The 22,782-nt window shown below is 46.4% G+C and overlaps 2 protein-coding genes and 1 long non-coding RNA gene across 5 annotated transcripts in view; 1 reads left to right on the forward strand and 2 right to left on the reverse strand.

The window, feature by feature from the left end:
- CEP72 (centrosomal protein 72) overlaps positions 1 to 1,184 on the reverse strand; it is a 76,325-nt gene extending 75,141 nt beyond the window's left edge. Inside the window, exon 1 of the mRNA XM_045005876.1 lies at positions 1,160 to 1,184. Coding sequence (XP_044861811.1) covers positions 1,160 to 1,169 — 10 coding nt within the window. The 5' untranslated portion in view covers positions 1,170 to 1,184. The remainder of the gene's footprint in view (positions 1 to 1,159) is intronic.
- Positions 1 to 22,782, forward strand: part of SLC9A3 (solute carrier family 9 member A3) — a 211,122-nt gene that overhangs the window by 28,639 nt on the left and 159,701 nt on the right. The gene's annotated exons all lie outside the window — the stretch shown is intronic.
- LOC123364085 lies at positions 3,916 to 22,307 on the reverse strand. Its single transcript, XR_006576995.1, has 3 exons — positions 22,257 to 22,307; positions 6,031 to 6,105; positions 3,916 to 4,195 (listed from the first exon to the last, which is right to left on the reverse strand). It is a non-coding gene; the product is annotated as an uncharacterized LOC123364085 (long non-coding RNA).

Genomic DNA, 22,782 nt, shown 5'->3' on the forward strand with positions numbered 1-22,782 from the left:
GCAGCCTTTTCTCATTTGTCACCCCATGCTGACAGCCACACTGGCACTTAGCTTGTCTGCCTCATCCTGTGGCTCAGCCCTCTGGCCAGGTCACTTTTAGTCCCACCCCTTCTGGGATAAATTGAGTCCAACAACACAGCAATATTCTGGCAGCACCACACTAGAGCTTCAGCCCAACTTCAGGCTTTGTAGACTTTCAAGTCCTTGGTTCCAGGGTCCTTGCACCACCACCCAAGGTGGGTGGGTAGGGGAACTCAGACCCACCCCCTACTCGGGGCTTCAGTCCAGGGACCCAGTATGAATGGAGAAGGTCTGTTTGGTCAGCTCCTCTGATGTATCCCTTGGCTGCTTCCTACAATGGCCTGCAACTAGGCTTTTCCTCCAGTTTCTTACCAGGCTGACTCTTCCATAGATCCCCAACAAAAGGAACCACACAAGTTATGGAGAACAAAAGGTCCCACATCGAATCTATCTACCCCAAGGGGGCTCTGACATTTAGGAGTCTCTGGTTAGAGTCTGGCCCCAGAGGCCTTCCTTCACAGGGCTAGCTCAAGAGGTCCACTCCCTCTCCCAATCAGCCTCTACTGAGATGGGCTTTTCCTCTTTTAACTCCTCCTTCCAGGTTTGACACTTCACCCAGGTTTAATGAGGTGGGCCTCATTGGGCCCACAGACTCTCATTAATCCTTTCTTAGTCAGTGTGGGATCTGTATACCCCATCACAGATGTTGCATTATGTCCATTTTGTATGTTTTGTATAATTTCAGGAACCCATATTGGTTCCCAAAATGGAGTTTGTGCCCAGGCAACCCAGCTGATCACAGTTTTCTCACTCTTTATTTCTCCTCAGAAGTGGCAAACACCTTCTGGATAAAACTGTCTTTTTTATTGCCTTTTCCACATGGTTTCCCAGAAGGGGTTTTCTGCTCCTTCTATGGGGTTCCCTGGGCAAGGTTAGATAAGTCTGTCCCGAGCACTGCTCAGAGGCTGTCCATCTGAGCGACAGCAAGGGACTGTTGCGGGTTTGACTTGCATTTACCTACCCATCCTAGTGGTAAAGGGGACTAGGGTTTTCTTTTCACCGCTCTGCCTCCACCTGGACATGCATTTGCCATCACCTGCAAGGAGAAGAGAAGGACAGACAGCCACATCCCACTTACCATCATCCATCTTCAGTTACCTGTCCCCTGACATACCATCTACTCTTCTTCAGACCCAGAGGAACATCAAGGGATTCCCTGGAGCTCCTCTCCAATGGCTTTCAACTTGCCGGAGGATTGAGGTCCCAGGCAACAATCGAAGCTTAATCTACAGAAGAAGGTTTCTATTGAGGGGTTTACTTACCTGTTTATAAGGTTTATTTTGGGGAATCACTGTATTGCATCATTTTACTGTTTATTACCTCCTTTTCTTTGCCCTATTCATTGTACACCAATTCTTCAATACACTTTATTTGTTTTTCACTTTATCCCAACTGACTCCTTGTTATTCGAGGTGGGAGGGACCCTTTGTGGGAAAATCAAACTTACCAGTTGACAAATGCTGGATAGGAAGAGTCGAATCTAAGGAAACAGAAAGCATAGGCCCACATATATTTCTTTGTCTTTCTGTCCTTTCCTTTAACAGTGGCGACCGCAGCAGGACCTCTCTTTAGGTTCTCTTTCCCTGAGAGGTCCTGTGTTTTGTTTTAATTTGCAATATAGTGATTGATTAGCCTGTTGGCTAAGGGTGGATATTGGTAAGGTCGGTCTGGCCTTGGTTGTGTCAGGTTTCTGCTCCAGAAAAGGGCTCTGTGGCCTGGACACAGTGTCCTTAACATAGTTCCGGGTAGAGAACTGACAGTGGGTCAGAATAGCTGCTTTTCTCAGATTCAACTCAAAAGGCCTTTTAAAATCCTGCAGTAGCTATTGGGGCGACCGGACCCGGAGTCCGACCATAATTGGCTCAGAAAGCCATTTCTGCAGTACCTGAAACAGAGCGGTTAGTGACCAGCTGCTTGGTGGTCATGGGAGAGATACCTCCAGCCTTGTTTAAGGTTAGCTTCGGTATCTCTCCTTCGTTTCTTTTATGTTGGGGAATGTTTTCATTGGAAGTGTGAGTCAGGAGGTTATTACAACTGGGAGTGGATTGAGGAGGCTGGGCGCAGCTTGCCGGTTCCTGGTGGCAGCCTGCTGCGGCCAGTCTATTTTCGTTGTAACCATAAGTGCCTGCTCTGAAACTCCAATACACCCTTCCATAGCCATGGAGGGGCCATTTCATTTTTTGTTAGTGGGCTCCTGGAACAACATAGTAGTGATCCCATTGGCAGGACACAAAAGAGACCTTAGTTTATTATGTTCAGCTTCCCATCCCTTGAGGCTGAAGACTCTGCCCGTCGTTGCACACCTAAGGACCTTACCAATCCTCTAGAAAACTATCTGTGGACCAGGTATAACCCTGAGGTTATGCAGAAGTCTTCCAAAATGTACATCAACTCATCTAGATATTTACCTAACTTTACAACAGGCTACATAAAAAGCACTAGTGAAATCAGTACAAACTAAAATCTCATACAATGACTTGCTTATACTGCTCTATATACTATACATTGAAATGTAAGTACAATATTTATATTCCAATTGATTTATTTTATAATTATATGGTAAAAATGAGAACATAAGCAATTTTTCTGTAATAGTGTGCTGTGGCACTCTTGTATTTTAATGTCTGATTTTGTAAGCAGGTAGTTTTTAAGTGAGGTGAAACTTGGGGGTACGCAAGACAAATCGGACTCCTAAAAGAGGTGCAGTAGTTTGGAAAGGTTGAGAGTTACTGCTCTAGAATAGCCTATAGCTTAGTGGTTAAGGCCTTCACCTGTGCTCTGGGAGAGCTGTGTTCAGGTTTCTGCTCTTCCTGTTTTGGAGCAACAACTTGAACTGAGGTCTCCCATATCCCGTGTGAGTGTCCTAACCACAGTGGCTATTGGCCATTCTGGGGTGGGTCTCTTGGTTTTTTTGTGAAAAATTTGAAAATGTCTCAGTTGCATCCTGATATGGAATAGAAACGGGTTTGAAATCTCAAACTTTCCCACGATGGGAAAACTCTTTGCTGCCAGCTCTACTTCACACATGGCTGGACCCAGTTATGATGCTGTTATGTTTAAAATCAGAATACTTGAGTGTCACAACTAGAAAAGGTACCTTATCCCAAGCCCCCCAGCAGCAGAGTACAGACTGACTGAACATTAACTAGGTGAAAGGGAAATGCCACCGTCCTAAATCCTTTCTATAGCCAGAACGACAACACCCATAGCGCAAGCGCGCACGCATGCTCACACAAAACACAATAAACATAGGCACGGGAAGGTTTTAGATGGGATGTTGAGACTTGTTGGTGAACAGAGATTCACAGGAACTCATGTCAGGAAGGCTTTGCCCAAAGTATGGTTTGTCCAGGATAGAATGCACCAAGTAGAATATATAGCCAACCTGATCTGTACACGTATGCATGCAAGTTCCAAGCTGCTATTCCATGGATTAAATGGTTAAAGAGTCTTTTATCCAAAGTCTTTTTTTATGATTCTTGGCAAAGGAACACAGTAATCATAGTTAATGCAGGTTTTGAAAGAAAGGGAGTGAATCAAAACTTTGTTATTATGTGAAGCAAGCACAGGGCAAAGTATTTGGATGTTCTGCCAGTTTTCTAAAGATTCTCCTTAAATTTAGTTTTACAATAATAATACCATTCAGAGCAGGGGCTGTTTACATTACTTTTATTAGGATTTTACAACAAATGTATACAAGTCAAAAAGGCTGCTCATTGAATTAAAACTGGCATTGTAATTTCAGTGCATCAGGACTTTGTTTTTTAACAGTAATATCACTTCACAGCAACATGCAGCTTGGGTCAAGACACACAAACGCTTTTCAAAGCACTATACAAACACTATTTCTCATAACACGTTGCAACATAGGCCAATTGTAGTACTATTCCTTTATGCAGCTAGGGAAACTAAGACAAAAAGAGAGAAAAAGGCCGGAGTCAATATTGCCTGAGTGACCTAGAAGATGAACATCGGACTTAGAACTAGAAATTCCGAAATGACCTAGTGGATAGGTCAGTGGACGGGGGAATCTGGATTCTATTCCTGTCTCTGCCACTGCCGGCTGGCTGATCTTGGGCAAGTCACTTCTCCTGTCGGTGCCTTAGTTTCCCATCTGTAAAAGAGGGATAATAATGTGTACTTCTTCATAAAGCTCTTTGAGATTTACTGTGGAATGTGTTATGTAAGATGTAGGTATTATTATTTTCTTATCTTGAATTCATTACATCCTTGGTTAAGACAGTAAGGTCTGATTCACTATTCCCCTGCACCTAATGTAGTGACTTATACCAAGGCAAAATAGGTGTAAAATGCTACCATTCTGGCTTAGTAGTGTTTACATGTCCACTTTACACATTGCTCTGAATGACTATACAAGGTGCTGAGTCATAGTGAATCAGGTCCTATGTAATTTGCTAAATGACACAGTGAATTAGTGGTAAAGCCCAGATTACAAAATTGCAGTCCTTGTCCCATGGCCTGTGCTTGATCCTGTAAACCACATGGCTTCTCCGTGAAGCCCAGTTGTTGGGAAACTGACTTTCCTGCATAGAAGATCTTCAGTTCATCTCAAATGTGAATTTGGACATCTAGAAATTGGCGATGAAGCTCTTTGTCCTCTCTCTCTCTCTCTCTCTGTGTCTTGTCTCTTTCTCTGTCTGGGTACTAGCTATCCAGCATCAGCTTCCCTGAAAAGTGAGCAGCTAATTCTGTGGCATTGCTGTGCTTTCTGGAGCTGGTCTGAAGTCAGCTGAACAAACAAATGGTTATTTAGAGAATGCTGTCAATTTCTTGTAATCTGAGGGCTGTTTAGAAAAGCTGTTGGGAAGACCCACCCATCCCAGAAACAGTACAACATGCTGAAAGGGGATTGCCTAGGTCATGTATATGTTTTCTGATCAGGATGAAGAGAGAGGTTTGTAGCGTAGAAAAACTCATTAGGCCTAATTCTCCTCTGTTTTATGCCAGTCTATCTCCATTGACTTATTGGAATTTTTCCTGATTTACTCTTGATCATAAGACCTTGAGCAGTAAAACTTCCGTATAGTATCTATAGCAGCCTGTAGCCAGCTGTATTTCAATGAGACATTTTGCAAACTCGCATAAAATATCTGCCTAATTATTACCACTATGCACTATGGTGTTGGTGTACTTGATACTGTTCCTTGGAGTAGGAGCATACATCTTCAGCAGATATTGCCTAACCACACTATTTTTAACAGCAGATTGCATCCCTGGATTGTTGTGGTTCATATCTTAGATATAAGGAGGCAGTGTAGTCTAGTGGCTAGATCACAGGATTAGGACTCTGGATTCTATTCCTGCTACTGGCCTGCTAGGAGTTAGTGGGCAAATCATTTTACCACTCTGTGCCTCAGTTTCCCCATCTGCAAAATGGGGACAATACTGACATTCTTTGTAAAGCGCTTTGAAGTCTATGGATGAGAAGATCTAGATATTATTATTAACTACCAGCAGGATGCCACCTCCTCCCTTAGTCATGCCTACCTCCACCCTTTCCCCTCCTTCACACCTGCACAATCAAGGGCAGGTTTAAGGCCATAGTGGGAGACTTTCAAAGGCACACATGGTAGTTAGGCTCCTACCTCCCACTCACTTTCCATGGGAGCTGGCTATCTAACTGCCATTTATGCCTTTGAAAATGTTCCCCATACTGTTTATAAGGGGGCTGAGGAAAAAAAGATTTGGGTTTTGAGACACACTAAACTGCAGAGGGCACAGTGTGTCCAAGAGAAATTACAGCATGTGGCTTTGAGAGCAATGCTCAAGGAAGATTATAAAAAACAATAAGGAAGACATTAAATTAGAGCTGATTGGCTGGAAGAAATGTAATGACAGAGGAATTGGAAAACATTAAACAAGATAAAACAAAGCCCATAAAAATAGTCCAAAAAGATAAATAAGTAAAAACAGCTAAAAATATCTTACCTTAATTTCAGGGGCACTAAAATAATATTTGGAATCCTGTCAGCTCATGTTCCAGGAAACAGTTATCAGTCTGGACTAAAAAAAGGAGAAGACAGGAGAAGGATTAAGGAGACCTAAAAATAGCTGACAGCATAGAACACACTGAATGATAAATAGGAGATAGGCATAGGAATAGTAGTAATATAGGATTGGGTAAGGGAATGGAATTTATTTCTGCCTGTAAAATTGGGGTTTCAGAGTTTCTCTGTACCAGACCCACCTTCTTGCTCAATAATGTCAAGGATTGTTCTTCCTAGATCATTCTTTTTCTCCAATGCTGGGTTTATGGTTTTCTAGGGTTTTTCTACACAGTGTGTGGCTACTTGAAAAATTCTGAATTGAGTGGGTATTTCACTGATTAATTACATCTCTGACCTCAGGCTCCTCTGCCTTGCATCTTGTATAGTTGTCATGTGCATGGCAAGTGCCCAGTGGCTATAAAATGCTACCAAGCCAGAATAGTAACATTTTACACGCACTTTGCACAGGTGTTAATGATTACACAGGTTCCAGGCACTGGAGAACCAGGCCCATAGACTAATCTGAAAAAGTCCCCATCGCTGGTGCAAAGATGGGCCCAAAGAAACCGTCTGGTATCAGGAACAAAACAGAAAGTGTATGAAGAAACTACATTAGCCATGAGAAATGTGACCATCTCAGATATGAACTAGAGAAAAAGGAGACATACTTTAAATTACCATATGTTGTAGGCAGGAATGCAGTTTATATCATGAATTTTAATATTGTGTACGTTATTGGTTCTGATGCATCTTTTGACTTGTGGCAAAGGAACACTGGCTTTTTCATAACAAATCAGACCAAACATGTTGATTCAGTGGCAAATAAAAAAATCCCAAAATGCATCTAGCTAACTCGGCAATACTGTATGGGGGGGGGGGGGAAGGGGGAGAATTCCTTTCTGAGCCCTGCAAGTGAGCAGTTTGCCCTGCAGCATGAGATTTGATTACTCTTATTTTAGCTTGCTGCCAAGTGTGACTGTTATTAAAGGTCATACAATTAATTCATCAATCCTTTTCTAAAATTCAGTTTTAAAGTATTTGACTCAGTGGCATCCAGTGTAGTCTACAGACTGACTACACATCATATAGAGAATTACAGTCCACTTCAGTTCAGCACTTACAACAGGGTTGGGCAAACCTTTTGGCCCAAGGGCCACATTGGGGTTGCAAACTGTATGGAGGGCCAGGTAGGAAAGGCTGTGCCTCCCCAAACAGCCTGGCCCCCGCCCCCTATCTGCTCCCTCCCACTTCCCGCCCCCTGACTGTCCCCCTCAGAACCTCCGACTCATCCAACCCCCCCACGCGCCTTGTCCCCTAACCACTCCCTCCCAGGATCCCCCACCCCTAACTGCCCCCCGGGACCCCATCCCCTATCCAACCCCCCTGCTCCCAGTCCCCTGACTGCCCCAACCCCTATCCACACCCCCACCCCCTGACAAGCCCCCCCCAGGACTCCCATGCTTATCCAACCCCCCTGTTCCCCGTCCCCGACCACCACCCCCAGAACCTCCACCCCATCCAACTGCTCCTGTTCCCTGATTGCCCCCCGGGATTCCTCGCCCCTTATCCAACCCCCTGGCCCCAGCCCCCTTACCATGCCACTCAGAGCAGCATGTCTGGCAGCCATGCCGCCCAGCCAGAGCTAGACACGCTGCCGCTGTGCTCGGCAGGAGCACGCCGCTCTGCCACCCAGAACACTGCCCACGCGGCAACATGGCTGTGGGGGAGGGGGACAGCTGGGGAGGGGCCAGGGGCAAGCCTCCCTGGCCAGGAGCTCAAGGGCTGGGCAGGACAGTCCCGCAGGACGGATGTGGTCTGCAGGCCGTAGTTTGCCCACCTCTGACTTACAAGGATCCGTCAGTTACAATGACCAATTTCTGCAAACCCTAAGCAGCCACATATTGTCCATGCATAGTATAGATGGGCTGGCTTCTTGGCTGCCGGTGACAGGGATCAGACTGCACCATGGCAGTACATTGGAACAATGGCAGCACAGCTGTCTTCACTCAGCCTGTTCTGAGCTTCCACTGCACCAAAAGGTGATGATTTTTCAGACCACTGAAACAATGTAAAAAAAAAAGCCAGAAGGAATTGACAAAGCACTTCAGAATCCCTCAGACTCCTGTCATCTTGGAATTGCAAGGACTGACTGTAGTACCATATTGTGTTATGATGGGGGGGAGGTCTGTAAATATTGGAGACTGGTGCTCATTTCATAACTTGCATATTTTGGCTTTTCATTCTGTAGAAGAAAGAAGCAACAAAGTTACTGGAGTTGTTGTTTTTTCCATGGGGGAGGAGATTGGTAATTTATGGTTTATTTTCCATATTGTGCTTTTGTTATATGCTTAATGTTTCTGCAATTTTGAAATTCTAATATTATCTATTGGCCAAGGTTTTTTGAACAGGCCAAGGAGCACTCGGTGCAAGTCTGGAGAGGGGCAGGAGTGTGGTAAGGTGATTATAAGTCACCTCGTGCCTCCCAAATCCTGAGGACAGTGGGCACTCATCCTGTCCCTGTCCTAAATTAAAGTAGTCTAATGGCTCCTTTAATCTACACCAGTAGTTAATGACCTTTAAGAGCAGTTCTAGCAGCCAGGGATCAACCAGATGTAGGGGATGTCCTGGTGACACTCCTTCTCCTGGCTATGCCCCTTGAACTACTGGCCAGGAGTGAGGTGGCTTCAGAGTGCTGCAGAGGCTCTATGACACTCAAGGATTCCCCTGTGCAGGGGTATCTTCCAGTGGTTGTTTCCACCAGCTACAGGGTTGTTTTCTGCCACCAGGGCAGTGTAAAACATACAGCTCACCAGATAGTCAGGGCTTCATATAGCACACTAAAGTGTGGTGGTTGCTTACAGACAAATAAGAAGACACAATTTCTGCCCTGATTTCTACAGGTTTTGCAAGCAGACTACACCAGCAGTGCAGTGCAAAACATCTTGTAACTCTAGGATCTGGTCCGGAATGCTGAAACATACAACACAGCAAAAGTCTTCACATACCTTATATTGTTTTAGGCTGAGCTTTGCCATGGAGTCTAGGAATTAGGCACCTAACTCCCATTGAATTTCAGTGAGATTTGTATGCCTAACTCTTTGTCCCTTTTGAAAATCCCAGTCTTAAACTGTCACTACATCGTAATAAGTTAGATGCCACGGGATCCCTTTAATACAACAGCTGTAGATTTAGCTGCATTCACCATTGTTCGTAAACCTGAATTCAGAGAATCATGGAATCATAGAAGATTAGGGTTGGAAGAGACCCCAAAGCAGGACCAACCCCAACTAAATCATCCCAGCCAGAGCTTTGTCAAGCCAGGCCTTAAAAACCTCTAAGGAAGGAGATTCCACCACCTCCCTAGGTAACCCATTCCAGTGCTTCACCACCCTCCTAGTGAAATAGTGTTTCCTAATATCCAACCTAGACCTCCTGCACTGCAACTTGAGACCATTGCTCCTTGTTCTGTCATCTGCCACCACTGAGAACAGCCTAGCTCCATCCTCTTTGGAACCCCCCTTCAGGTAGCTGAAGGCTGCTATCAAATCCCCCCTCACTTTTCATTGCTGCAGACTAAATAACCTCAGTTCCCTCAGCCTCTCCTCATAAGTCATGTGCCCCAGCCCCCTAATCATTTTCATTGCCCTCCGCTGGACTCTCTCCAATTTGTCCACATCCTTTCTGTAGTGGGGGGCCCAAAACTGGACACAGTACTCCAGATGTGGCCTCACCAGTGCCAAAGAGAGAGGAATAATCACTTCCCTCGATCTGTTGGCAATGCCCCTACCAATATGCTGTTAGCCTTCTTGGCAACAACGGCATACTGTTGACTCATATCCAGCTACTCGTCCAGGTCCTTTTCTGCAGAACTGCCACTTAGCCAGTCAGTCCCCGGCCTATAGCAATGCTGGGATTCTTCCGTCCTCAGTGCAGGACTCTGTACATATCCTTGTTGAACCTCATCAGATTTCTTTTGGCCCAATCCTCAAATTTGTCTAGGTCACTCTGGATCCTATCCCTACCCTAATTAATGACCATCAAAGCAAAACATTATCTCATACAGTCTAGTTAAAATATCCAAAGAAGTCAGGAGTGACAACTGAATGATGGGAACAATTAGGGAGAGGATAAGGGCATTCTATTTATTCAGTTTTTTTAGAATCAAGAACATAGTCAACACTGGGAAAAATAGAAAGTTGATATCATTAGCAAGAGTGAAGAATAGAGAACTAGGAGGCCATGAGATAACTGGAGTATTTTAATACAAATGTCCTAAATAGTTTTACTAGATAAAAATCCCCAGGAGGGTGCTCTCTAAATCAACAGCATACCTGGGCATCTTAGCTCCCTCCTACACATTAGTTGGACAGAAGCTCTAGTTCATTTAAGGATACTCATAACAACAAATCTCTGCAGGCTACAACAAATTTCATATTACAGTGGGTTGTTTTTTTTTTGTTTGTTTTTTTAAAAAAAAGAGGCTGGGAAAGAAAAATGTAGGTAACTGAAATTATAAAAATCTTCTTATGTACAAATATGGTCCTGGAACAAATTATCATAATACAAAATGGATTTAGCTGGCCCAGAAATTCATGGGTCATTCATTTATGCAACTGGCTAGGAAGGAAGGCTCCTTCTGATTAAAAAACAATTAACATTGAGGCCTTTATTTCTAATCAGAATGCGGATCTGTGTGGAAGAAATAACAGCTTTGCTTTTCTTCTTGTTTTTTAATGTGTTATGAATTTGATATTCCTGAAGAAGATGACTTAGTAATATTCTCACCTCTGCACCAGCCCCTTTATTGCCCAGATCTGGCTGGGGGAGAGTTCCCCCAGCACAGGCATGGTGGCAGATAGCTGTAAGTCTGCTTCCAAGGACCCCTTTGCTAGTCTTAGTGTAGGGGAAGGTACCTGGGGTGGGGTGGAGCCACAGCACATCATACTGGGCAGTGCTGTCACCCATAGGAGGACATTTCAGGGGGACTGCTGGAATTCAGAGAGGCCCCTAGGACTATCTAAATTATTCTGGAGGCCACCCCAGTCTCCAGAGCAGCCCAGGATTTCTGTGCTACGCCTCTTAAAGGCATAGCACAGAGTCTCACCCTTGGCAGGCTAGTTTCCCCTCTTCCTCAGTGCTGCCAGTTAACTTGAGTCCCAACACTTTACCATGCTAGCTCTGAGTTCACACAGTTCTATTGCTGCAGCTCAGCCCCAGCATTCAACACATCTGATATTCCCATCCTGGGCCTTTGGGTACAGGCTTCCAGTCATACTAAATTCTGCCCAAAGCTATGCTCCCTGCACTGCTTTAGTGCTAGAGATACCAGGCCACATCATGCCCCATATAAAGGCCAGGGGCATAGGTGCCGACTCCATGGGTGCTCCGGGGCTGAGGGAAAATTGGTGGGTGCTCTGGACCCACCAGCAGCGCCCTGCCCCCCCACACGCCTCAGCTTGCCTCTGCTCTGCCTCCGCCTCCTCCCCTGAGCGCACCACCGCGTCCTGCTTCTCCCCCCTCCCTCTCAGCACTTGCGCCGCGAAACAGCTGTTTCACATGGCAAGCCTGGGAGGGAGGAGGGGGAATGTGGCGTGCTTGGGGAATGAGGAGGGGCTGGGGCAGGGTTTTGGGGAGGGGTCCAATGGGGCACGGAGGGGTGGAATTAGCGTGGGGACTTTGGGGCAGGGGTGGGGTCGGAGTGGGGCCAGGGGCGCGAGCACCCACTGGTGCAGAAAAAAGTTGGCGCCTGCGGCTAGGGGGCAGGATGGGAAAAGTATAAGTAGGTTCAAAAAAGAATTAGATAAGTTCATGGAGGATAGGTCCATCAATGGCTATTAGCCAAGATAGTCAAGGACACAACCCCATGCTATGGGTGTCCCTAAACCTCTGACTGCCAGAAAATGGGACTGGATGACAGGGGATGCAACACCCAATAATTACCCTGTTTTGTTCATTCCCTCTGAAGCATCTGGTGCTGACCATTGTCAGAAGACCAGATACTGGGCTAGATGGACCATTGGTCTGACCCAGTATGGCTATTCTGATGTTCTTAAGGTGCTCAGAGAAATCTTTTTAATGTAAGAAAAATTTGCTACCGACTATGTCACTGAGCAAGTGACTCAGCTCAGCAGCTGCTGAAACAAGGTGAAGTTTTTGGTAGTTTGTAAAGCAGGATCTATTGGTATTTGTGTGAATTATTTTGTTAGAACAAGTGTTAACTAACATGATGTTAAATACAGCTTTGCACTCAGTGTCTAACATGTCAGCTGTGTGTGGTTAATTCTGGAGTGGACCCTAGAATTAACCATGACCAGAAGACATGATGCATAATGTTATACCTGACTGTCTTTGTCTATAGCAAGTGTTTAACTAGGTTATGTCTACACTTGAGCTGGAGGTATAATTTCCAGTCTGGTAGACATATGTGCACTAGCTTTAAACGAGGTAGCATGCTAAAAATAGAAGTGTAGCTATGGTAATTCAGATGGCTACTGATTCGGGCAGCTGGCCACCACCCATACTACCCTGGCTACATTTTAGCATGCTAAATTGAGCAGAACTAGCACATATATGTCAACATGAGCAGGGAATCATGCTTCCCAGCTCAAATGTAGTTATACCTTTAGTGCTAGTTAGCACATGTTCTCAAACAGTATCCTTTCCCAATGTAGACAAGGTCTTGGTGTGTGCTAAAAGATAACAGTTAAATACTGAATGCTAATGTAGCACAGCTGGTTGTGCAGAAGTAATAATGGGCACCCTGCAATGTAGTATAGGCCAACATACAGGTATAATGAATACATGCAAGAGTATTGGCTGGTAAATACAAAAATGTGATTATTTTGGTCATTCTGCTCAGTGTATGTTAAAAAACCTCTCTGCATGTTTCCTTTAGGAAAATAAACATGACTAATGGCACCAATTCCTCTATGCCAGGGGTGTGCAAACTACAGCCTGGGGGCTGCATCCATCCCTCCAGATGTTTCAATCCAGCCCCCAAGCTCCCGCTGGGAAGCAGGGTCCAGGGCTTGACCCGTTCCAGCCAGGGAGTGGGGTTGGGATCTTGCCCCGCTCCATGCGGCTCCCAGAAGCAGCAGCATGTCCCCCCTCCAGCGCCTACACATAGGGGCAGCCAGGGAGCTCTGTCCCTTTTCCCCACCCCAAGCACTGCCCCCGCAGGTCCCATTGGCCAAGAACCGAGGCCAATGGGAGCTGTGGGGGTAGCACCTGTGGATGGGGAAGCGTGCAGAGCCGCCTGGCCGTGCCCCTGCATAGGAGCTGGAAGGGGGACATGCCGCTGCTTCTGGGAGCTGCTTGAGGTAAGTGCCACCCACAGCCTGCACCTCTGACCCCCTTCCATGCCCTAACCCCCTGGCCCAGCCCTGATCCCCCTCTCACCCTGCAAACCCCTCGGTCCCAGCCCAAAGCAACCTCCTGCACCCCCAACCCCTCATCCCCAGCCCCACCCCAGAGTCCTCCCCCCATACACCCCGAACTGCTCATTTCTGGCCCCACCCAAGAGCCTGCACCCCCAGCAGAGCCCCCTTGCATCCCAACCTCCAATTTTGTGAGCTTTCATGGCCTGCTATACAATTTCCAAACCCAGGTGTGGCCCTCAGGTCAAAACGTTTGCCCACCCCTGCTGTATGCAGTGATTTTGAACATTACATGCAATACTTAAATCCGGAGTCATTGTTAAGTGAACAAACATTTCCTGGCCCTTTCCAAGCAGGAACAACAATTTTGAAATATCAGCATGAACAGGAGCCTGGTTTTTGGCAGTGCAACAGCCAGTGATTAAAATAATACCTATGCACACCTGTGCCCCCTCAGCCAAATGTCCTTGCAAGGCACATAAGACTAAAGTTTTCACAAACGTGTGTTCTTCACAGTGACTGATGCTGCAGCTTCCTGCAAATCCTGCCTCTCTCAGTCAGCTGCTACAGATTGTTCATAGCACCAAGCTGTGGTGTTTAAAAAAGAACCACTAAAACCAGATAAATGTTCTGAGAAACAAAGGGGTCTTTTTTTCAGAAAAAGTCAAACATATAAATCTATCCAGACAAATCTACATTAAATGATGTTGAAAATTTGGGATGATTGACTATTTACAGTTATTTTCCTGGGGAGTGGGATAGGATGTGCATACTCCAGGGTGGCTTAGCAAAGGTTAAGGAGCTGCTGAGGGCTCATTAATCCCACCCTGGTACACCTGTACTTGTGGTCAGACTTGGAAGGGCAGTTAAAAAGAGAAGGCTCCCCGAGGGAAGGTAGGCCTGCTGTGGGACTGTTGTGTTTGTTTTTCTACCCAGGAGTTTTGTGCATGTTTTTACCTGGGCCGGGTATCTGGTCTGAACGAGACTGCTGCTGGTAATGCCCACTCAGGCAGGATAAAACTCTTTTTGCACTCTCCCAGAGTGCATGCTGCGATTCCTCCTGAGCCTAGATGTGCCTCAGCCATAGAAAGCTAGTAGCCATTTTTAAAAGGGCTTTCAGCAGACCCTGCCTTTTCAGAACTGATCATATGCCACATCCCTCACCCAATCTGGTGCTAGTATTTATGTAACGAGACTGAGGCTTCAGAGAAGCAGGATCGTGTGTTCTGTGTGCTCTGATCTAGTGGTTCTCAAACTGTGAACCGGGACATCATTCTAATAGGGTTGTCAGGGCTGGTGTTAGACTTGCTGGAACCTGGGGCTGAAGCCAAAGCCCAAAGGCTTCAGACCTAGGTGAAAGGCTCAGGCTTTGGCCTTGCCTGCCTGGGGCAACGTGGCTCAGGCCAGCTCCTTCTTAGTGATGAAGGCCTGAATGCACAAAAGGAGTTAAGCACTGTGACAATCAGCATCACAACATCTAACTTTTAGGTGCCTATAAAATCACTGCCATTCACAAAGCCTAAGTTAGGCACCTAGGCTCCCTATACAAATGAGTGCTCCCTATACAGATGAGTGCTCTGATCACTGTGCTATAGAGTCACTCATGCCTCACTCTCTCTGTCATTTGAGCCAGAGAGAGCAAGAGTGCCCTCTGAGCACACCTACCAGATCAGGCCCCCCATATGACTTATGTGGCTGAATGTCTGTCTTCCCCTGGTTTATGAATTATTCAGGGGCTTAGGCAGGAGGTTGGTGCCCAGATGCCTACAGGGAGGCAGCAGTGTGTGTGCTCTGAAGCAGAAACATAGGTCTCTGGAGAGCTTGTACTGCAAAACTTAGGTGGTGACAGAGTTTAGGCTCATTCAAGGTTCAGCAGGAGTCCTGTCTGTCGCAGTGGTCCCAAAACTGGGACTTGAGTATCTAACTCTTTCTGTGCATTCTGGCCAAAGTGCTTTGTGTTTGGTGCCCGTTTGGTGCTTTCTGTTTCTTCACCAATGTCTGTCACTTTATTCGCTGCCGAGTTCACTGCTTGTGCCTCATCACAAGCTTGGGATTTGCAAATGCTGCTCTTGGTGGATGGTGGCTCTGGTTCATCTTCCGTTTTTCACATTCTGTTGTTTATTGTCCTTTATGTACAGTGTGGTCAGTTAATGTTTTATTTGGATTGGACATTAATTCTACAATGTATCTGTGTGCCAGCCAGTGTCTCCAGAAGGTAATTCTTATTCTCTTCATGGGAGATGTTTCAGTTGTATTCCTTCTCAACACTTAAAAGGTTCCATGTTCGGTTGTACCCACTGGGAAGCACTTCAGCCTCTATGATTGCATTTGATTATCATTGTACCATGTTTCCTCATCCTCCTTGTACCATGTCCTCCTTATCCTCACTGGGTAACAAGTCCTGGAAGTGGCTTACTCTGTTGCATTGATGCAGTTAGGACAGGTGCAACATTAATCACATCATTAGTTCCCTTTGGGCTGGATGAACATAAGAGTGATCATATTGCATCAGACCAAAGGTCCATCTAGCCCAGTATCCTGTCTTCTGACAGTGGCCAATGCCAGGTGCCCCAGAGGGAATGAACAGAACAGGTCATCATCAAGTGATCCATCCCCCTGTCGCCCATTCCCAGTTCCAGATAGCCCCATGCCAGCCATTGCAGAGTGCTATCATATCACTGGTCGTGCCGCTGGTTAGCAAACTTTGAATACCCGGATGAGTACTTCTGTAGCAGCTGCCACTCGTGCTTACTGCCTCTCACTTGGTTTTTATTTAATAGTGACACACAGACTGACACTTATTTCAAGGCTGCCTTGCAGATATCCACTACATCTTGCCTGACAGAACATAGGTGCTTGAACTAGGGGTGTTGGAGGTGGGAGGGGGGATTCCATCATATACATGGTTTACAGTTTGGTTCAATGGCTCTTAGTACCCCCACTATAAAAATTGTTCCAGCATCCCTGTGTCAGACTTGACCTTTGTTTGGGGGGTTGAGGTGACTTGCACTCACCTGATGTTGGTACTTGTCCCCAGGCAGTGGAGCATTTAACAGAAGCAGAGCCACTTTGACCTAAGGTGACAGTCAATAATTATCCCAGTGATATTTATATTGGCCTGCCTCATACATTAGCTCAAGCAAAATGTGAGATAAAGATGATTTTGAGAGGTTTTCAACAGAGTTGTATGGTAGTTAAACAAAAGGCCCTTTCAACAAACATTTTGATTCCCATAATTCGGGCTTAGGAAAATTAACATTAGTCATCCAGTACACTAGTAAGTATTCTTTCATTTAAATTCTTACAGAGTTATTGCATACTACATAGGGCAGAAAAAATGCAGAGCAAGGTTAAATCCAACACACATGTTGATTTGAGGTTACCTATGCTTCCTAACTGTCATATATTACTTTGACAACAGGACTAGCTGAAATGCAGCTATATGCAAGGATGTGCATGTCTGTAAAAAAGTAGATACATCACAAATGGTGTGAGTTTTTCATTGTTATAGAGCTATAGGAAATGCCATTCATTTAGAAATATGGTTGTTTTAGGGAAAAAAAAGTTAGTCCAGAATATTTCCATTCTTATCATTCTGACTAAAGTTCTTCCTGCAGTACATGGCTCTCTGTTAGAAAATGGACAGTCAAAGGCAAATTTTCCATGTTGATATCTTCTTTTACTGCATGATGTTGAACAAATGAATGGGAAACTTTGAGTGGTCTGACTGGTGAATGCTGTTGCCATCCAAACAGTGAACTGTTAGGATGACTTTTCCTACATAATAAGAGAAATGCTGATTTAAAACATATGCTCTTGAAGATCCTTATAAAACAGCCAACTGTAAAACACATATCACCATATAAATGCATATTGGTCAGGAATATGAAAACCAGCGGAGTATTAGCAGAGTATACAATCAATTAATTACAACCTTGTACAGCTATTTAGCTGCTCACACTTGCAATTATAAATTCACAGTAAACTAATGTAATTGCATAAATGTATGAGCTTTCATGAAGCATGGAAAATTACTAGATCGATTGCACTAACACAGAGGTTCTCAAACTGGTCCGTGAGCTCCATTCGGGTGGATAGTTCCCTCTAAGTTGAGCGCCTGGGCAGCCACACATGAAAGAATGAAGGGCCACCCACCTAATTAGTGGAGCCACACAGGTCTGGCTCCACTACTTAGGTGCCTGGACCCTGGAGAAGATGCACATGTAAGGTGAGGTGGTGGCCTTGGGAGAAATATGGGGGTAGGTGGGAGGGGGCAGCGGGGTTAGAAGAGGGAGTGGGGCAAATTTGGGATGTGCAGGGCTGCGATGGCCAGAGAAAGAGGCGACTTTCCCCAACTCCAGGGTTGTGGCTGCCAGGGAGAGAGGGTCCTCCTTCCCAGCCTCAGCTCTGTGGCTGCTGTGGTGGGGGAGAGACCCCCCTCCTTCCCAGCCCCAGTTTGGGGGCTGCCGCAGCAAGGGAGAGAGGGCACATCCATCGCATTGGAAAGGTAAGACTACTAATCTTAAAATATGAGTTTTGTGCTTTTATTTGTAGAACAAAAAAAGTTCATTATCAAGGTTTTTTTTATATAGCGCTTTTATCCAAAGCGCTTTACAATAGTTAGCTAATGGTACAAACAACATTTGGAAAGATCATTAAGTGGTCCACCGAGACCCTCAGCAATTTTCAAGTGGTCCGTGGAAAAAATGGTTTGAGAACCACTCTACTAACATATTCATCCCTAATCTGTTTTTTTTTATAACTGTGGACATGTTTGCATTATAGAGGCTCAGGTATCTTTTCTCCCACTGCATATACTAGGAGTTGTGATGCTGGCTCCACAACCAGTTGTATTACGTGCAGTTCAGTGACTTACCAATTTGTTCCAAATAAGGGGGTTTTGTTTCTGTCTGTCCCGTCTCTATGGTGAAAGCCCATTGAGTTTATGCTGACTTCCATTTTTTTTTCCAACCTATTTTTCATTCATGATTAGAGAATTGACTAGCCCTTTGGTCAGGAGCTCACCACTAAACTACAGTCACTCTCAATGGCTCTGAAATCTGATTTCCTATTTTCCTTTTTGATGGCTGAACCTGCTGCTCCACAATTGCTAGATTATGAGTTGAGGCAAAAACACTGATTTTTCTCATGGCAGTTGTGCTCAAAACACCCTATCCTCTTATGCTAGTGTGAAGACACACTTGTCTGCATGTAGATGCAATCCCAGAGAACTCTTTTTGCTCTTTATAAGGGGGATTTATCAAGGCTATTTAATTGCAATCAACCAATCATTGTATTGTTTGAATATATACAGCTCCTTTCAAAATGAGATTAGTACATTATCATGTTAATTAGCTAATGAAATACCTTGATTTATTGAGTAGTACTATACAGTAACTCCTCACTTAACATTGTAGTTATGTTCCTGAAAAATGCGACTTTAAGCAAAACAATGTTAAGCGAATTCATTTTCCCCATAATAATTAATGTAAATGGGGTGGGGGTTCCAGGGAAATTTTTTTCACCAGAAAAATGACTATCTTATACACACACAACACAGAGTATATGTTTTAAACAAACAATTTAATACTGTACATAGCAATGAGGACTGTGAAGCTTGGGTGAGGTGGTGGAGTCAGAGGGTGGGATACTTCCCAGGGATGCCTTACTGCTAAATGATGAACTAGAACAGCTGAGCACTCAAGGGTTAACACATTGTTGTTGATGTAGCCTCACACTCTACAAGGCAGCACAAATGGAGGGAGGGGAGACAGCATGGCAGACAGAGACATACACCCTGTGTGTGAGAGAGCGAGCCAGCTGCGCATTGCCCCTTTAAGTATGCTGACTGCACTCTAAGTACATTGACTTTTTAAGTAGATCAGCAAGTGCAGCATGCTGCCAGCATGCTCCCTCTGTCCTGAGCCCTGTCATGTCATGTCATTGTCTCCCCCTGCTCTGTGAAGATGGGGTAAGCGGGGGGCAGGAGCAGGGGGGAGGGGGACATCCTGACATTAATCCCCTGCTTCCCCCACCTCCCCGCACAGCAAGCAGGAGGCTCCTGGGAGAAGCTCCAAGGCAGAGGGCAGGAGCAGCATGTGGCAGTTGAGGGAGGGACAGCTGAACTGCCAGCAATTGATAGCCTGCTGGGCAGCTGATGCACAGGAACTTAGGGGAGTGGGGAGCTGATGGGGGGCTGCCGGTCCACCCTGGTTCCAAGCCCCCACCAGCTAGCTCCAACGGGCTGCTCTTCCTACAACAGTGGACAAAGCAGGCGGCTGCCAAACAACATTATAAGGGAACATTGTACAACCTTAAATGAGCATGTTCCCTAATTGATCAGCAATGTAACAACGTTAACCAGGACAACTTTAAGTGAGGAGTTACTACAGTAACTTTGCAATAGCTGCTTTGAGTGTCCTGTATACATGTAATTGCCTATTAAGCATGCTTCCTGTAGGCATTGTAAAAAGTGCTTGCAAAATTAATAGCATGATGATCTAGTAATATACTGTTGAGAAACTGCTGCAGTGACCAACTTTTAATCTTGATTTTAGCTTTACCTGAGGAATGTTGTATTTGGTACAGTGTGCCTTGTCACTGGTTTCATTGCATCATTTTAACTCTTAGATTTAAGGCTTGAAGGGACCATTGTGATCATCTAGTTTAACCTCCTGCACCTCACAGGCCACAGAACCTCACCGTTTATTCTAGTTCAAACTATCAAGTGACCCGTGCCCCATGCTGTAGAGGAAGGTGGAAAAAAATTCAGGGTCTCTGCCAATCTGAGCTGGGGGAAATTCCTTTCCGACTCCAAATATGGTGATCAGTTAGACCCTGAGCACATGGGCGAGACCCGCTAGCCCAGGGGTGGGAAAACTTTTTGGCCCAAGGGCCACATTGTGGTTGCAAACTGTATGGAGGGCCGGGGAGGGAAGGCTGTGCCTCCTGAAACAGCCTGAGCTTGGCCCTCTATCTGCCCCATCCCACTTCCCACCCCCTGACTGCCCCAGGGCCGGCGCTTCCATTAGGCGACCCTAGGCAGTCGCCTAGGGCGCCAGGATTCGGGGGGCGGCATTTTGTGCGCTCCTCACGGGGCGCATGGGAGCTTCCGGTTCCGCTCCCGTCGCGCCGCCGAAGAAGGACCTTCTGCCGACGTGCCGCGGAAAACAGCGGCAGGCAATTGAGCAGCTCAATGACTGTCACTGTCGCCTGCGGCATTTCGGAGGAGGGTCCTTCTTCAGCGGCGTGATGGGAGTGGAACCGGAAGCTCCTGCGCGCCCCATGGGGAGCGCACAAAATGCCGCCCCCCAAATTCTGCCTAGGGCGCCAGAAACTCTGGCGCCGCTCCTGGACTGCCCCCCTGAGAACCTCCGACCCATCCAACCCCTCCTGCTCCTTGTCCCCTGACTGCCCCATCCCAGGACCCTCTGCCCCTAACCAACCCCTGCCCCAACTGCCCCTTGGGACCCCACCCCTTATCCAACCCCCGTATTCCCAGTCCCCTGACTGCCCCAACCCCTATCCACACCCCCGCTCCCTGACAGCCGCCCCCCCCAGGACCACATGCCTATCCAACCCTCCCGTTCCCTGTCTCCTGACCCGTATCCACACCCCTGCCCCCTGACAGGCCCCCCAGGACTCCCATGCTTATCCAATCCCCCCTGTTCCCCGTCCCCTGACCGTCCACCCCCCACTTCAGAACCTCCACCCCATCCAACCACTCCCTGTTCCCTGACTGCCCCCTGGGACTCCCCACCTCTTATCCAACCCCCTGGCCCTGGCCCCTTACCATGCCGCTCAGAGCAGCATGTCTGGCAGCTGTGCCGCCTGGCCGGAGCTAGACATGCTGCCGCTGTACTCGGCAGGAGCGCGTCGCTCCGCCGCCCAGAGTGATGCCCGTGCGGCGGCATGATTGCGGGGGAGGGGGAACAGCCAGGGAGGGGCTGGAGGCTAGCTTCCCTAGCCGGGAGCTCAAGGGCTGGGCAGGACAGTCCCGTGGGCTGGATGTCACCCACTGGCCGTAGTTTGCCCATCTCTGCACTAGCTTGACACCTGGAATTCACTGTAACTCAGAGCCCTCCCCATCTAGTGTCCCATCTCCAGCCATTGGAGATATTTGCTACTGGCAGTTGCTGATGGGCCACATGCCACTGTAGGTGACTTCATCAGACCATCCCCTCCATAAACTTGTCAAGCTCAGTCTTAAAGCCAGTTGGGTTTTTTGCCCCTACTGCTCCCCTAGGAAGGCTGTTCCAGAATGTCAGTCCTTTGATGGTTAGGAACTTTTGCCTAATTTCAAGCCTAAATTTGTTTATGGCCAGTTTTATCTGCATTTGTTCTTCTGCCAAGACTGGCCCTTAATCAAAATAATTCCTCTCCCTCTCCGGTGTTTATCCCTCTGATCTATTTATAGAGAGCAATTATATCTCTCCTTGAGGTGTTTGTGCCAGCTTGGTTTCTAGCCACTAGTACTATCCTAGTGACTCTTTGCTATTTACGTTTTGTGTTTTGCTTCTTTAAAAATGTGTGTAGAGGAAGCTAACCTCGACCACACCAACAACTTCCTGTGGCCATTCTGATCATACCTATGGGAAAGCAATGCAGGAGCCCTGGAGGAGCTGCATCCAGGGTTTGCTGCCTGAGAATAAGGGTTCCAAATGTTATATATAATTAAATCTCTTGCCAGAGAGGCATGCTATCCCAATTTACTTGTTCCAAGGAAGGTAAGGGGGGTTCTCATTGGAGTGGGGAATAGCAGGGTGGCAGCAGGTGTTGGATAGCTACTTACTGGCAACTGAGGGATGCTGGAGGTTCAGGGCCTTGCACCTTCCATAGTCACTGTTGTGTATTTGGTTGTCATGGTTTTGTTGCTATGGCAACTGAGTTAGATTTATTATGGGTTAGCTCAACCGGTTTCAACCGGCTGAGGAGCTCTCTGTATATATGTAAATAAAATGGAGGTTTTGGTTAGCTGCCTGCTCTCTGGCCTCAAGTGATTGCTTCCTACACCGGCTGCCCCAAGGATATAACAGTCACACCTGTGCAAAGTGGGTGTAAAATGTGTCTAGTGTGTTACATCTACTCTGCCCGGGTATAACTGACTAGGCAAGATAGTGGAGAACTGAACCAGGAGGCAGCAGCATTCACTGGCTTTATTTGGGACTGAACAAATGCCACAATTTATGGATTTATTCAGGTTGATACAGAATCCAAATATTTCACCCATTAATGGACTTCAGTGGGCTTTGGATCACGGCTTCAGTGACTCTTCACTGATTAGATCTTTTGACCTTGCATTACCTTTTCTACACCTT

Source organism: Mauremys mutica, chromosome 2, assembly GCF_020497125.1.
Source record: "Mauremys mutica isolate MM-2020 ecotype Southern chromosome 2, ASM2049712v1, whole genome shotgun sequence".
In the NCBI taxonomy this organism is placed as follows: Eukaryota; Metazoa; Chordata; order Testudines; family Geoemydidae; genus Mauremys; species Mauremys mutica.